We start from the raw sequence: 16814 nt of genomic DNA, 5'->3' as shown, positions 1-16814 counted from the left end.
TGAACAGAGATGGTGCCTGTGGGTTATACCAGGCAATTTGATGCACGGGAGGGATATACTTGTATTCAGGGATGTTGTAATAGGTACAATCCTGTGAAATTGCCCCAAGTGGCTGAGTACTGGCACTTGGACAAGTTCAGCCTAAAGATCACGCAGGTACCGGAGTCACGAACGATAGGGTGACTTAGCCTACATCCCAGTCCCAGCGCAGCGCACTGCCCGAATGCTGGCTCTCCTGGGCAGCCTAAGAGAAAGGACAGGTTTCAGGAGCACCTGAAGTCAGGCCAGGAATGGTTCCTTAAAAACTGTGATAGAAAGTTCTCCAAGAGCAAAATCTGATAAAGTAGTAGTGTTCTCACTGAATTTTTTTTATTGTGGTGAAAGACACACATACAGAATTTGCCATTTTATCCTTTTTTAAGTGTACGATTCAGTGGCCGTACATGTACTTACATTGCTATGAAACAGACCGGCGGAGTGCCTGGTCGCGCGGGCCCTGAGATTGCCTGAGCCGCAGCCCCTCTTGCCCCGCTTCAGATTAAGTTTGTGCATTCACCGTCGGTCTTAACGTGGACAAGACCAGTCAGGTGTAAGTGGGATGAGGCATTTGAGTTGGCGTGTAGCCGCGCCACTGCTGAGTGGAAGCATAGCCGATGATAGGCTTGCATTTGCGTCTTTCCTAAAGAGTCTTCTGAGAAGCCTTTTATCCACATACACAAGTCTAACACACGTCTGATGAGCTGTGTTCCCATCACCCAGCTCCAGCCGGTGGTGGCTTATCGATCCTGTTGAATCTGCTCCCACCCCCTTTCTTGGCTGGAGATTTTTGAAGCAAGTTCTAGACGTGTTATTACTTAGGAATCTTCTTTAGCAGTGATAATTACCAAAATCAATATCAAGATAAACAACCAGGTTTTTTAATTTTTATTTTTTTGTTATGTTCAATTAGCCGTACGTCATCGATTTTTGATGTAGTGTTTAATGATTTGTTAGTTGAGTATAACACCCAGTGCTCACCACAACACGTGTCCTTAATACCCATCACCCAGTTAGCCCATCTGTAACCCCCTTCTGTAACCGTCAGTTTGTCTCCCTTTCTGATTTCTTCCCAGTTTCCCCTCCCTTCCCCTGTGGTCCTCCACACTATTCCTTATGTTCCGCATAAGAGTGAAACTATGATAATTGTCTTTCTCTGCTTGACTTAACTTCACTTAGCGTAATCCCCTCCGGTTTGTCCATGTTGATGCAAATGGTATTCATCCTTTCTGATGGCTGAGTAAGATTCCATTGTATATATGGACCACATCTTCTTTACCCATTCGTCTGTTGAAGGACATCCAGGCTCCTTCCACCGTGCCTTTTGTGGACATTACTGCTGTGAACGTTGGGGTGCAGGTGCCCTTCTCCCTACATCTGTATCTTTGGGGTAGTTACCTAGTAGTGCAATCACTGGGTCTTACGGAAGCTCTTAACGTCTTGAGGACCCTCCACACTGTTTTCCAGTGGCTGCACAGTTTGCATTCCCACCAACAGTGTAAGGGTTTCCTTTCCTCTGGATCCTCGCCAACATTTATTGGTTGTTTCCTTTCTTGTTAATTTTTGCCATTCTAACTGGTGTGACGTATCTCATGGTTTTGCTTTGTATTTCCCTGATGACAGGTGATGTTGAACATTTTTTTGTGTGTCAGCCATTTGTATGTCTTTGGAGAAGTGTCTGTTCATGTCTTCGGCCCTTTGAACCAGTTTTTTAAGTTGCTAAATCACAAGACATTAAGCCAAGTTTTAAAAAATGAATCACATGGCTTTCACTAAAATTGGTATTTATTTGTGTCCATTTAAAACTTCTGTTTTTATAAGCATATGTGTGCTCTCTCAGTACTGTTGTGCATTCTAAATATGTTACTGACCACACGTTCTGGAGAGGACGCGCTCAGAACTTCTGCTCGGTGCGTTGCACAACGAAGTGGTTCAGGGACTAGTGTGCTAAACCTTGTCACCGCAGTTCTCAGCTGTTGGAAAGAGAAAAATACACAGCTGACTTGAACAACACAGCGGCCAGGGGCATGGACCCCTACGTTGCTGAATATCGACTCCCTCCCAAACTCAACAACTATTCCCCACTGCTGACCGGGAGCCTCCGTATCACGGGTAGCACGTTTTGGCTGGCTCAGTAGTGGAGCATGGGACTTCTGATCTTGAGGTTTTAAGTTTGAGCCCCATGGCGAGTATAGAGACTGCTTAAAAATAAAATTTCTAAAAAGGTCATGAGGAAATACGTTTATAGAGTCACTGTTCATCAAAAAGAAAGTCCACGTATATGGTAGACCCTCCCAGCTCAAACCCACGCTGTTCAAGGGCCAGCGGTTTGGATTCCCGAAGGGTTGGATCTTAGACCTGCAAGAATGGGTGTGCATCATTTATTATATAAAGTGATTGTGTTTAAATCTTCCTTCTCCCTCCTAGCTGTGTGTTAGGTCCAGTCTTTTCTCCCTGATGGATAAAGGTACACGAAGTTGCAAAGCTCCTGAAAAGTAGAACATTTTGAGCTTTTTTGAGGCACTGAGATGCATAATTTTAGATCTCTAATACTACACTTGATATTTATAAAAATCTGTGTACAATAAAACCACAGGTCCCCGGTTCCTGTTCTGGAGCAAGAGTGGTCTTGGGGGGCAACCAAGGAGGGGAGGTGGGGAGTGAGAAGGTGCACAGCAGCTCCACGTGGTTCGGAGTGTCCCCATGTGTCGGGCGTTGTGGTGGGCCACCGACTGTTAACTCCAGGCCTCCTATCGCCCTGTGACGGAGGCAGTGGTTCACAGAGAGTGGTCCCTGGACCAGCAGCCCCAGCATGGCCATCGCTTGCAAACTGGTTAGAAGTGGAAGTGCTCCGGTCCCCACACAGGCCTGCTGACGGTTTGTGCTTTCAGAGGTCTTCTGGGTGGTTCTGGTGCACACTCACATTTGAGACCCTGTGATCTTAGGTGCTGCAATGACCTTGGATGGCGTGACGTCGTCAGATGAATGGCATTCACCTCAGTCTTGCTGGTGAGCTACGCTGCGAAGCCAGAGCTGGATCTCCCGGTGGGCGCGGTGGGCTCTGGCTCTGACGTGCACAGCATTGGTGCCCATGCTCCCTGACTGTCCAGGGACTGTGTCCACGAGGGAGCGGTGTATCGAGAGGGTGGGAGGCCGAATTCTGCTCTGCGATGTCAGGGAACTCTGGAGGAGCGGAGCTGTCAGGCAGGAGGAGGGAGAGGTGGCCCAGGTTAACGTCCTTAAGGACAAAGAATCCAGGGCTACGGAGGCCTGGCTGGGGGACCTCCAGGGAAAATTCCCACCCGGAGACAAATGGGCTTGATCTGGCTCTTGTGTGCAGATTTCTCCGTTATCTCTGAGAAATGTAAATAGTCACTGGGAGCTGGGCCAGATTCTCATCCTGACCCACTGCGAACAGCCAGGCTGCTTGAGAGGTCAGAGTTCAGGAGGAAAGCCTGCGCCCCACCGTATGACTTCTGTGCTTTGAAGAAAAAACTGAGAGAAGGAGGGAAAGAGGGAGGGAAGGAAGCCAGAGAAGGTCTGAAGGGAGAAGGACCTGGTTTCTCGTGACTTTTTGGTGCTTATTTGCAAGGCAGGCGAACACATGATTTCTAATTGAAAGATGGTTCTAACTGACAATGTACTTGACACAGGTCAGTTAGTATACTAGTACCAGCTACGCTGTAACCGAGAGTAATTCTCGGGTTTGGGCACTTTAAAAAAAAGCCCTGAAGAGTTCGGGTCACAAACCAAAAAGGAAGTGTCTCCGGTGGGACTGGAGGAGGTGGGAGAGGCTCACGGCTGCTGGCTCCACGCGGCCTGGAAAGCACAGCTCTGGGGGACAGGGCGGACCCCGATCTGGCACGTGCCCTGGCTGTGTGGGCTTGCGCATCATTCTCGGCCCTGTCTCTCGAGCTCTGGCCGGGGCACGGGTGGCTGGCTGGGCGGGCTGGTAGTGAGGACTGAGTTCCTGGCTGACGGAGCGGTCCTCGCCGGCACCCGGGTCCTGGGCCTCCACCCCAGCTGGCATTCAGCGTGGGCCGAGGGGATGCACCTCACGACGTGGCCCGATGGGTTACGACGGCTGTCTCGGGCCTCGGGTCGGGAGGCGTTGGAGGAGCCAGAGCCGTCTTTGGGATCCGGCTACGGGGTTCCCACGTGAGCACTCTTGCCATTTGGGGCCTGGTTATTCTTTGGGGTGGGGACCATCCAGTACACTGTGCGGCGTTTAGCAGCTCCCTGCCCCCAAAAGCTGGTACTTAGCGCCCCCAGCCCCACGGTGTGACAGTGTCTCCAGAGCATCGCCACGTGTCCCTGAGCAGGGAGCGGGGCCAGGGTGAGGTCGAGCTGGGGTCGTATGCCTTTGGATTTAGGTGGGTTGAGTTGTTCTGACACCTGCTACGACACGGATGAATGTCGAGGACATGACGCTCTGGGAAAGAAGCCAGTCACTGGGGTCGAACACTGTTGGATTCCAGGGACACCAGACGCTTAGAATAGTCAAAATCGTAGGGAGCCGAGGAGTAGTGGCCAGGGGCTGCGGCAGGTGCAACGGGGGCCCGGCGGTACGGGACGGGTTCAGTGTCACGAGATGGAGAGTCACGGAGGTGGTTGGTAGGGCCACGCGATATTGCGAATGTAGTTAGTACGCTGGACTCTACGCTAAAATGAGTACGTGGTAAATTGTATGTTATGTGTGTTTGATCACAATAAAACCAACCTTAAATCCGTTGGGTATGTTTGTGTGGGTTTCTGGTCCGTCCCACGGCGGACCGATCCCTCCTACCCTGTTCCGCATCTCAGAATTGTTTCAGGTACTCGGCCTCCTTTGTCTTTTCATCTAAATTTGAGAATAATCCTGTCTCTGTCTACCAAATGTCTTGCTGGGATTTTAACAGGAGTGGTGTTAAGCTTGCAGCTCGCTCTGGGGGGAGTCGGCGTCTTCCCGGGCACCGAGCCCCCAGTTCAGGAGCGTGACTCGGTTTCTTAGAGCTGCTGTGATTTTCCTCATCGGCACCTTGTGTGTGAGTCCTTAGAGCCAGACCTGTTTTGTTAGATTTGCCCCGAGGCATTTCATTTCGTTGAGTGATTGTAAGCGATTTTTAATTTCAGAGTCTGCGTGTTCGTTGCTGCCTTGTGGAGGGATGCTTGGTTTCCTATGTTCACGTGGTGCTCTGAGCCTCGCCGAGCTCCCCTCTAGGTTCTAGGAGTTTCTGTAGACTCCTGGGGATGCTCCAAGCAAACAGTCATGTCATCTGCAAGGAGGGGCTGTTCTGTGTTTCTTTACAGACCCACGTGTCTTTTGTTCCCTTCCCATGTCTTCTGCACCAGCTGGGACTCCCAGCACCGTGGTGGATAACTGGTCTGAGTGGGTGTCCTGGCCGTGTCAGGAGGGAAGGAGACGTTCAGTCCTTCCTGAGTATGATGTTACTGTAGGGTTTTTGACATACATGCTTTTATCACGCTGAGGAGGACCCCCATCCCTATTTTTCAGAGGGTTTTTATCATGAAGGGGTGTGGAATTTTGTCAAATGCTTTTTTTGTGCCTACTGATATGATCATACGATTTTTCTTTGTGCTAACAAAGGATGGTTGATTACATTGGTTGACTTTTGAATATTGACCCAGCTTTGCATCCCTGAAATACTCCACTTGCTCAAAATGTACAAATCTTTTTTATATATTGCTGAATTCTATTTGCTAACATTTTGTTAAAGATTTTTGCATCTATATTCGTAAGGGTTATCGGTCGATGGTTTTCTTTTCTTTTTTTTTTGTAGTGTCTCTGGTTTTGGTATCAGGTAACCCCAACTTCATAGAATGGATCGGTAAGTGCACCTCCCTCTTCTTTTCCTGGAAGAGCTGGTGAAATTGGTGTTAATTCTTCTCCAAAAGTTTGGTAGAATTCTCCTGTGAAGTCATCTGGCCTGGAGCTTCCTTTGGGGGAATTTTTAAGCTACAAATTCAATCCCCTTAATAGTCAGGGGGCTGCTAAGTCCTCTATTTCATGTTGGGTCCATTGTGGTAGATTGTGTATTTCCCAGGAAGTGGCCCACTGGGTTAGGGCTTTTAGATTTATTTATGCTATTAGGTGGTTTTAATAAAGAATCCATTCTTTTTCATGGATTTTATGATGTATGTAGAATTTGACAGTTTTTTTTTTTAAGGATTTTGTTTATTTATTTGTCAGAGAGCGAGAGCACAAGCAGGGGGAGTGGCAGGCAGGGGAGAAGCAGGCTCCCCACTGAGCAAGGAGCCTGACTTAGGACTCTATCCCAGGACCCCGGGATCGTGATCTGAGCCAAGGGCAGACGTTTAACTGACTGAGCCACCCAGGCGACCCTGAATTTGACAATTTTTACAAAATTTGCAATCTGTTGTGACTTCTTTTAGTCTAAATAAAAATGCACCTTTCCACGTAGCCTTTGGTGATCATAATTGTATGTGTGTATCTTTTTTTTTTTAAGATTTTATTTATTTATTTGACAGAGAGAGAGACAGCCAGCGAGAGAGGGAACACACGCAGGGGGAGTGGGAGAGGAAGAAGCAGGCTCCCAGCGGAGGAGCCTGATGTGGGGCTCGATCCCAGAACGCCGGGATCATGCCCTGAGCCGAAGGCAGACGCTTAACGACTGAGCCACCCAGGCGCCCCTGTGTGTATCTTTTTCTTAAAGATAAGAAAGCACCCCTCCCCTCACCGGGTAAGAGCCAGGAGCTGGTTCCACCCAGCACAGAGACGTGTTTTGCCTTTGCGTGAAACGTCAGTGAGTTTGGGTCTGGCCGTGGGTTAGGTCTCGACAGGCAGTAAGTAGACAAGCAGGGAACGCCTGGAAGCATGGAAGGAAACGTGTTACCCACATTTATTTCTGTCTGATGTGACACCCGGTGATGATGACCGCTCTTCACGCTTTCCTCAACACCCACCATACTCTTGCTTGCTTTTTCAGAAGGAGAAGAGAAAGAGAACAGAACAGACACAGAGGAGTCGGGCTGGGGTGCTTGGGGTGAAGAGCTGGAAGGGCCTCTCCGGCAGGTCTGCGGCCTGACCCCGGGGCTGCTCCAGCGTTCCCACACTCTCCACGGCCTCCCGCAGGACAGCTGATATATTTCAAACAGGAAGCTTTGCAGATAAAGCTGTGACGCCGCCTGATTCGCTGGGCAGCCTGACAGCCCGGGCTGTGCTCGCCTGGCCTGTGGGGCTCAGCAGCCACTGTAAATAGCAGCCATGAGGCTCCTGGGCGCAGTGTCCTCGCGGGTCCCCGACGGTCAGGACGCCCCCTTCGCCTGGCGTGTGCTGCAGGTAGGGACTCTGCCTGGTGACTGGCAGCCTCGGGGAGCAGGGCGCGGGTCTGCTGGTCGATGGGAAGACACTGAGCTGGGAAGGCGAGGTTCCAGATGAGGCCAGAGCGAGGACTCAGGTGGAGGGGGGGATGGGAATCTGTTCTTCGGTCCTCACGAAGGACGGAGTCTGTCAAATGGATGTGGCTAGAATTCCACGGTCTGATTAGTTCAGGAGTTCACGGGGGAAACCTGGTGGGGCTGGCTTACGAGGAGGAGTCAGAGCCGCCGGCCAGGCCACAAGACCACCGAGTGACGAGTGACGCCGTTTCAGCTCCCCACATGGCCAAGAGGTGGAGCCGTGTTTTCCCGAATCCTCAGACCCCGTGTGAAAGGTGGCTGTAGCACCAACCGGTGTTCCCGGGGAATATCCGCCACCTGCAGGTGGGGCCACGTGGACCACAGCAATAATCCATACTCGGACCGTGGCTCTGTCCTGGGCTCAGTAATGGGGCAAAGGCAGGACTGCAGTGGGGGCCTCCGGTCTCCCAAACTGCGAAAGACATGGTGTGACAGGGCCCTCCCTGCCTCGTCAGCTGGCTGTCACAAGAGTCCTTCCAGGCTGAAGTGAGTTAGTCCTTAGGAAAGTGGGAAAGCCGCCGCCTGTGCACAACGGGACTTAGATCTGATGAGAAGCGCTTTCCTTGCCGCAGAGCCCAGCCGAGCTCTCACCGCGATTCCAGCTCATGTACAAGTTTGAGAAACCTGGTGCTGGGTGAGAGGACAGACAGACGGCTTGCGGAAAGCTAGGGGAAAGGGCTCTTCCTCCTTTGTGTGTGCCCGTCGGGTGGGCCCTGGGGAGACCCCTTGCCACCGTGGGAAGCAAGCTGTTGGGCGGGGGCTGGGAGCGCGGTGTCTGCGGAGGTCCCTGGCGCTTCTGGATGTGTTTCTGTGGCTATAAATGCCGCAGATCTTTAATGAAAATGTAGCATTGTGAGTTTGGCAAATTACGCCACGTTTTTTTCATTGTCTATTTCAGTCTTTTTTTAAAAAGAGATTTTATTTATTTGAGAGAGACAGAATTTCATTCTTACCATGAACGTCTACGAAGAATTCCAAGTTGATTTCCCCTCAGAAACCCTGGCTTCCTGCACTGAAGGGATGGTGGGAACCTCCTGGTCTCTGGCTGGATCAGGATGTGGTTCTTAAAGAGGGCTCTGGCCTCTCCGTTTACAAATGGAATTCCTCTCCCATGAGGACAGGGAAGAGTTGGAACTCCCCAGGGCAGGGGCTGCCCCCAGGGCTGCCCTGCTCTCCTCCGTGGAGAAGCAGATGCGTGAGCGGGCGAGGGCCGCGGCCCGCAGGGAGGGGTTCGGGCTCGGCTTGTGTGGCTTGTGCGGGGCTGTCCCCTGGCCCTGCACCTCCTTTCCTAGGAGGTGGCGACTGCCCTCCCTTGAAGCCGTGTGTGGGAGCTGGGAGTCATGCTGAGCAGCTTGGCTGTCTCCTGACACAACCGTTTCTAGCTGGAGAGGAAGCTCCCATGTCAGCTTTTCACACCTGAGACATTTAAAAAAAATCTAAACCCCATCTGCCTCCACAAACACCAAGAAGCCCGTATCCGTAGGCTTCAGCTCAAATGTAGGCGGATTGAATGCTTATCATGACTTGTTTTTAAATTGAGATATAATTGATATACATTGTATTATCATTACTGTTAAGAGCTACATCCTGGAAAGAACACATGTTTGCTTCTAAAGCAGCATTTAAGCTCGTTATGGCGAAGAACACACTGTAGCAAACAGGCCTGGCTGCTCCTCTGTTGGGAAACTCTTAGGAATCCCAGGACCCTGAGGACAAGGCCAGGAGCCCACTGCGAGGCCGTCCTGCACCGGCCGTGCGTCCAGGCGCTGGTCCCGGGAGTCCCGTGCGGACCTGAGGCATCAAGAGCCCCCGAGGAACGAGCAAAACCAGTAGCAGGAGAGAGCATTAACCTCTAGGTGTTGCCGTGGTGAACTGTGGTCTGTTCATTCATTCATTCCCTCAGGTGTCCTGTTGTTCGCTCAGTCGGGTGCCTGCAAAGCTCCTGCCCGGCCCCGAGCGCAGGACCAGCTGTGTCCTCCTGTGCCTTCCGGCCTCTGTCCCTGCCCCACACCTGCTGGTGAGGGGTGCTGCCTCAGTGACACAGTGAGCTAATCGAGGAGCTATGGCTGCACGTAGCGACCTGGGGGAGCCCCACAGCATGGTGCGGAGTGGAGCAGGCGAGCTCATGGTGCGCGGACCCAGCGCCTGGGAGAGCCCCGGGCCAGTAAACCGGACGATATGTTGTTAGCAATACACTGGTGTAGTAATGCTAGAAGCCGCAGGAGACACACATTCGCAGCCCAAAAGCCCAGTTCCAAGGAGTAGGGAGGGGTCCTGGGCCTGGGGCTTGCAGGGGTCCGGCCCATCCTGGGGAGCTGGCTGGCTGCACCACCTGTTCTGGGCGACGTGTCGGAGTTTCCACAGGACCACACGCGGGCCTTTGCGTGTATGAAGTATCAGCCGCAGAGAAGCAGAGGCGCGAATCTGGCGGCAGCCCTCAGGGTGGGAGTCCCAGTGTGGCCGGGCAGGGGAGGTGACGGTGGGCCCACAAGGGAGAGACCTGAAGGCTGGGAGGGTCCCCCGGCCAGCTATCTGCGCCTGGCCCCAGCCTGCATGCTTTCACAGTTCCCCTCACTGTGCCCCTTCCTCGGTGCAGGAGCCCGTGTCCCGCAAGCGCTCGTGATGAAGAGGGGTCTGGCTCTGATCGGCCTGGCCTTCCTGTGGCTGCTTCCGGTGGGACATCCTCAGCAGATGGCGGAGGACGCCTGCTCCCTGCACATTCTCGTCCCAGGCCTCAAAGGTAACCTTGACCGCGGCCTCCTGAGCGTGGCTGAGACCCGAGGGCTGGTGCTGCTCTTGGCTCAGGGTCTGACAAGGTGCGCCTCAGTTTCCCCATCTGCCAAATTAAGGATGGACTACCTAATGTCTACACTTTCTTTGGCCAAGGGATTCTGAAATTCTGAAGCTAGCCACTTATCTGCGCCTCAGCCCACAGGGCCCCCATAAAGGCCACTACCATTTGTTCCAGGCGCCACACATGCTCCCTCAAAGGACTTTCACAATGAGATGACCTCATCTGGTCCATCTGGCAGATAAGGACATTCAAAGCTCAGGGACATTTAGCAATTTGCCAGATTGGGTCACACAGCTATGAAGCCCGTGCTCCTACACTGGTTCCTGAGAGCTCTTAATTTCCTGTTTAAAAAATGAACAGACAAGCCCCAAAAGCTTTTCTCTTGCTGGCTTGCCTATGATTTCCTTCAGGGGGAGCCGATGTGGGGGGCAGCAGCCCCCGGGAAAGTATCGGCCCTCGGACTGGCATCTTCGTTCAGAAAAGTCCCTGGTTTCTCCGTTGCACAGGCAAGAGATTCCAAAACCTGTACTTCCCAAGCGGGCTCAGCTCCACAATTCAAGGGACCCAGTGCAAGACCAACGTGTGGGCCTCTTGCTCAAATGTTATAAAATAACTTCAAAACAGGGATAGGGCACATGCCGCACGTGGGGCAGGCGAGCACGGGCCTCCTGCTCCAGGAGCACAAGGCCAGGGTGCAGAGGGGCCGGCCCCAGACTCACTCCCCAAATTCCCTTGTGTCCCTCCCCACTCAGTCTATGTGGACCAGAAGCCTGGTCTCTGCCAAGTGGGCCTTTGGTGGGGATGCTGCCAGCTCTCCTTACGGAGACGCTGGAGGAAGTAGAGTCATATAGGGGCTATCGACCCGTGATGAGAATGCCCGCCACTGAGACAGCGCCGGGTGTCTCCGGAGACCAGACCCTTGTGAGGACAGACGGGGCTGGTGAGGGCAGGCTCCAGCCGAGGGTGGACCGGGCAGGTGGCCTCAGTGAGCAGGACGGGGGTGGGCTCCCTGGAGGACAATGACGCCAATTCGGACCTTGCTTCCTGGGGCCTGTCCTCTAGCAGGTGAACGAGACACCTTCCCAGGTTGTGTGGAAGCCCTGTGGGATGTTTTGGGGCCTTGGAGCATGCGTTCCAGACACCCTGATGAAACAGCACTGCCCCATCGTCTTGATGGCCACAGTCCGTCCACACCAAAGGGACAATTCCAGTAGAGAAACTTCTGTCTCTTTTTTTTAAAGACTTATTTATTTATTTGACAGAGAGACAGTGTGTGTGGTGGGGGAAGGGAGGGGGAATTGCAAGCGGACTCCACACTGAGCTCAGAGCCCGAGGCAGAGCTCCATTTCCCGACCCTGAGATCGTGACCTGAGTCAAAATCAAGAGTCGGATAATGGACTGAGCCCCCAGACACCCCGAGAAACTTCCTATCACACTTACTGAAGTCCTTACAATCTGGGTGTCTCATGTTCCTCTCCAGCCTCACGGAGCTATAACTGACAAGTAAGAGTTCCATATGTTCAAGGTGACAGTTGAGTTCACGAAAACCTTGTGAAGTGATGTCACCTCACATCATTCCCATTCTCTGTTGGGGGTGGGGGCGAGGACTGGGGGGGGTCTCATTCTGTTCCAGGAACAAGGGGACCTGACTGACACACAACTCTGGGGAATCGGCTCCTCTGAGACATGACTTAGCTGCTGAGGCCTGCTTCCTTTCCCGCCGTGGGGAACGTCCTCTGTAGAAGCAGGTGCCCCGCGGCCCTTCCTCAACTGGCTGCAAAGACGTCCAAGTACCTGCCGTGTGTCTTCCTTGTTGGGTCGAGAATTTCCCCCAGTGCCATCGAGCAAAGGCTTTGTGCCACAGATCTTCATGTGATTGGCAGGGAGGCAAGCTAGAAGTAAATACTAGCCACGTGTTCTTTGCTTCTTTGAGGGAGGAGAGAGCAGGTTGTCCATGATGGAGCATGAGCTGGACGCTTGAAATGTTAGCCTCTCCCAGTAGAGAAATAACTCGTCATGTAGAACTTCATATGGTTCATCGGTCCCAAATCAATAACTGATAAAGGACAGGATGTGGGGAGAGGACATTGGGCTCCCTGGGCAGACAGTATGGGGTGTGTGTGAGTTTTGGGGGGAGGTTTATAGCAGTATTGTCCTGGGGTTCTCACCAGAGAGGCCGCAGCTCTGAACGTCCCCTGAGAGCAGCAGCCAACAGAGCCTTCGGGCCTGCCAACGAGGACCAGTTCCTGAAAGCAGCTTTGTTCTTGGGAAGCACATCTAGGGCTGGGCTCTGAGGAGGACGCCAAGGTCACTACGAAAGAGCGGGACCAGGAGCATCCTGGCACTGATGTCTCCCGTGCAGCCCATTCCCAGCGTGGGTGCAAGGGACTGGAGGCAGCTCCTGCCGCAACACCCAGAGGGTGTCTTCTAGGACGCAGTGCACCTGGTCCTCGGAGCTGGGGCCTTACGCTGCCCAGGCGCTGGGGAGGCCCTCTACCTCCGGGCTCTGGACGCCCCCACGACAGGAGCCACAGGGGAGCTCGGGCACCTGCCCCCGCTAGTACTGGCCGAGACAGTCGTCCATGGTGCAGAATCTTGGGGAGAACGGTGTTTGAGGGATTTTCTGATATCTGAGAGAGAGAAGACCCATATGAGGTCACACTCTTAGAAAGTCTTGTTTTTAATGGAGCAGTAGTCCTTCCTGCCTTAGAAAGAGGACTTGTGGGGCACAAGGTAGCGCTTGGCGTCGCTCAGGGACTTTCCGCGCTGGGAGCCTTGCTACACACACAGGTGTGTCAGGCTCAATGCAGCAGTAGGCGGAGAACCCGCGGCAGTCACCAGGGCTGCGTTCTCACTGCCTTCTCTCTACGAGGATCGTGAAGCTGGGTGCGCATTGTTGGTTCACTGGTGGTCTGGTTGTCTCAGTCCTTCTCTGCGAAGGCTTGGATGCCCTAGGGAGGGGTGGTCACAGCGTGCTGCCCACTTCTCCTGGCCTGGCTCCTCCTCTGTAAGCTGGACGTGACCACGTGGTGGGACGAGCTTACGGAATGCACACGGGGGATGCACGCGGGGGATGCCGGGCGCAGGCTCTGGGCTCATCTTCCTCCACAAAAGCTGCCTGGCGTGCTCGGCGTGAATTTCCTACAAGTGTTGACAGAGCAGCTTTGTGGTCAAGGCCTCTCCCGGGTGCGCCGGGAGCCCCCGGGCTGTGGGACATGCGCTCCGTCTTCCAGGGGTTTGCGTGCTGTGGGGGAGCTGGCACGTGGGGGCAGGTGCTGACCCGCAGGCAGTGACACACGGTGGCCCCGGCGGGATGACCTCAGCGCTACACCTGCCGCTCTCCCTGACACGCGGCTGGGCCCTGCTACCTCCGCGGCCACGCCTGCCGGTGCTTCCTGCAGCCCCATGCAGGCCCTGTGGGCCCCGGCCTCTCCCGCCCGCACCCGCGCCTGTGTACCTGCCACTTCCGGTCTCTGGCACCGCACCTGTGCAGGTGCTGTCCCCTCTCTGCCAGCGCTTTCCCCGCGCTTCGCCTGGCTACGGCAGGTCTCAGCTAGAAGTCACTTCATCAGAGAGCCCTTTTCTGATCTCAATCTCAATTACAACTTTTTCGGGTTGAAACTGTTGCCTCATTTTATCTTACTTGATCTTGTATCCTGTGCTGCTAATGAGACTTCTTACGTCAGCCTGACTTGTTCAGGTGCCTGTCAGCTTTACAGATTCTTCCTCCTCTTGGGTAACTGCTAGAATCTTCTCTTTATTCCTGAGGTTCTGCAATGTCCCTGTGACACATCTAAGTTATTTCCCCTCATGTGTCCTGCATGGTTCCCCGTGGCACTTGCACTGTGTTCTTCCACGCCTTCCCCTCGTGCCCGGAGGTCACAACTCTTAAATCCACATGACGTCATGGCTTCAAATGTCCGTACCCCCTTTTCTGGAATTCCTTTAAGGAGGACATTGGCGTTTGTGGGGCTTTTCTTCACTTTCCACTTGATAACTTTAAATCCAAACAAAACTTTCCAGTCCCTTATCTCTTTGCATCGCACTGTGGAAACAGCCTTCATCCTGACCGTCTGTCTCCTGAAGTGGCTTGTATCATCGGCCACCCTGCTACCTGCCCTTTCTGTAGAGCGATTCACTTCAAAAATTAATTTCATGTGCAAGATTTCCAGTTGGTTCTTCCCAGTGCTCTTTACGTTTGTTCCTAGACCCTATTCTCTCTTTGCCTTTATGAAGATACTCAGCATCTTATTTCAGGGTCAGACGCCGACTGCCCCAAGAGTCCCGTTCCTCTGTGAGCTCTCTCCCGGCTGTTGGTGTTCCTCGAATGTCCGCAGGTTGTTGGTGGCAAGCTCGGTCTGTTAGTTGGTGTTTCTCACTGTTCTATCAACATGTCTCCAAGTATTGCGATTGTAATAATTTCCTTTTTTAAGAAAGGTAAAGTACCCAGAGATTCAAGGGCCACGTATGTGCGCTAGGCCCGTGTGAGGCCAGCCTTCAACAGGGGGCTGGATGGAGCCTTCAGGGCTGGGGCACGCAGGTGATGGTGACACACAGCTCTGTCTTCTAGATGTTGTTGGCACTCACTTTGCTTTTCTCTTTGTGTACTTTAGTTTAAATGGGATGTCCCTTCTTCAGGCCGGATGGTCAGTTTTGGGCATCTCGTTGGGGTTCTGTAACCTCAGTGAAGCCTCTCACCAAGCGTGAGTGCCCAAAGAGAGTCGCAGGGAACTGAAGTAACTTAGATACTGTGTGACATTGTGCGTACCTGGAGAGGTACACTGACCCCCTGTTGGCACCATGTGCTCCCGTGGGGGACCGGTATAGCGGTCAGGCAGACAAGCCATATAATATGGAACAAGTTTCTGGTCACTGGGGAGAAGAGACAGCCGGTGAGGGAATAGGGAGGAGCAACCTAGAGAGTCAGGGGAGGTGGCCGTCAAGCCCTGGGCTCTGAAGGAGACCTACTGAGGACAGTTTCACAAACGGGACATTATTTGTCACCACGTTCAGCCTATTGGTGCTTCTAAGATGGGATATAGCATAATTGGATCTGTGTTTTAGGAGGAAGGTTTGGGTGTGGATTAGAGTGGGGGAGGAGGAGGCCTAGGGAGGGACCTTGATGTCTCCCATCAGGACTCCAGCCTTTGCTCCCGCCACACCCTCTGCTGCTTGCGGCGTCTCCACGTTCTGTGCACGTCTGTCCTGCATCAGCAGTGGGAGCGCAGTCCCCAAAGCTGCACGGAGCCCCGGGGCTACCCGACTGGGCCGGAACATGGACAGGACAGGGAGCGGGCTGGGCAGACCCCACAGGGCTGGGCAGAGGCTTGCTCTTCACTAAGGAGGGAGACTGAATAGCAGAGATGACACCGGGCCCGGGGTTTGCAGTCAGGAGAATCGTGGGGAGAATCGACCAGAACCAGGGACGTCACAGGAGGGACTCCTCTCTGGGGAAAAACCGTCAGGTCGATGTGCAGCGTGCTAAGTGGGGGTATTAGGAGATGAACAGCCCATCTCCCTGTTTCAGTTCTGAATGAGATAAGAGACAGATCAAAGACTAGCAGGTGGCTAGTGACCAGGACTCGTGACAAAGGCTGGGGGGCATGCAGCCTGGGCTGAAAGCAGGGCACACCTGGCCAGGGACCCCGAATCAGGTGGATGTGCCCACCTGGTCACAGGCTCCCCAGCCCCGAGTGCGTGCTGCAGGTGGGTGTGGGCGGCTCGTGCTGAAGGGACCAGGGGATACAGAGGGACAGCTGGCCAAGGGAGATCCTCGAGACCCCAGCTCTCCTCATGCTGCCAGGAGGGGTCTCAGGGAGTGCTGTGCACCAGAGGTCAGGCCAGCCCAGAGGGATAGTTGGAGAGAGGGACACAACATCCCTAGAGGGGGTGAGGAGGGCCCGGAAGCAGAGCCCGACACAGATTGAGGCAGGGAAACCTGAGAGCCCTCTGTGATGGAGGGTGGGAAGGGGGGAAAGCCCATGGGGGTGGGAGATGGTCAGGATAAGAGATGAAATCTCCTGGGGGGTGGGGCGGCAGAGAGGAAGGCCGAGGGGCCTGGCTGGCAGCACACGAAGGGTGAGAGGCAGACACTGGAATGTGTGCTCAGAAGGAGGTCCTAAATGCAGTGACTTCTTCCACAGGGGATGCTGGAGAGAAGGGAGACAAAGGCGCACCGGGACGGCCTGGAAGAGTCGGCCCCACAGGAGAGAAAGGTACCTGCTGCCCCTCGGCCCCGCTGAGGTCTGGCCCTTCTCAGCCCCTGTGAGATCTGCCCAAGAGGGCACCTGCAGGAGCCACGGGGAGACGAAGGGCGCGGGGATTCGAGAGCAGTCTGACACCTGCGTAGCAAGCCCGGTGCACAGTGCTCCTTGCGCTCCGAGAAACAGAGCGCGCCCTGGGAGCGGCACATGACAGGGCGGTCATGTGCATGCCCCAGCCTGGCCCCTCACCGGCCTCATCTGCAACATGGGGGTCATTCGGGAGCGTTACACAGATAAGTGCAGTTGTGAGGGTGTGCAAGAAACTGTGAAGGTGTGCCAAAAGTTATGGACGTGTGTGAGCA

General features: G+C 53.9%; 1 protein-coding gene across 6 annotated transcripts in view; it reads left to right on the top strand.

Moving 5' to 3' along the window:
* Positions 1-48: 48 nt before the first annotated feature.
* COLEC11 (collectin subfamily member 11) overlaps positions 49-16814 on the top strand; it is a 37313-nt gene continuing 20547 nt past the window's right edge. Inside the window, exons 1-4 of one of the 6 annotated variants that reach the window (XM_087863892.1) lie at positions 49-3045; positions 5817-7336; positions 10052-10195; positions 16393-16464. In XM_087863892.1, the coding sequence (XP_087720018.1) occupies positions 10078-10195; positions 16393-16464 (190 nt within the window). In that variant the 5' untranslated portion in view covers positions 49-3045; positions 5817-7336; positions 10052-10077. The other 5 variants (XM_087863893.1, XM_045788909.2, XM_045788904.2 and 2 more) reach the window with 5 other exon arrangements.

This window comes from Ursus americanus, chromosome 7 (assembly GCF_024610735.1).
Source record: "Ursus americanus isolate L20-20 chromosome 7, mUrsAme1.1.p, whole genome shotgun sequence".
In the NCBI taxonomy this organism is placed as follows: Eukaryota; Metazoa; Chordata; class Mammalia; order Carnivora; family Ursidae; genus Ursus; species Ursus americanus.
Note: the sequence above shows the minus strand (reverse complement) of the source record. Positions and strands in the feature narration are given on the sequence as shown.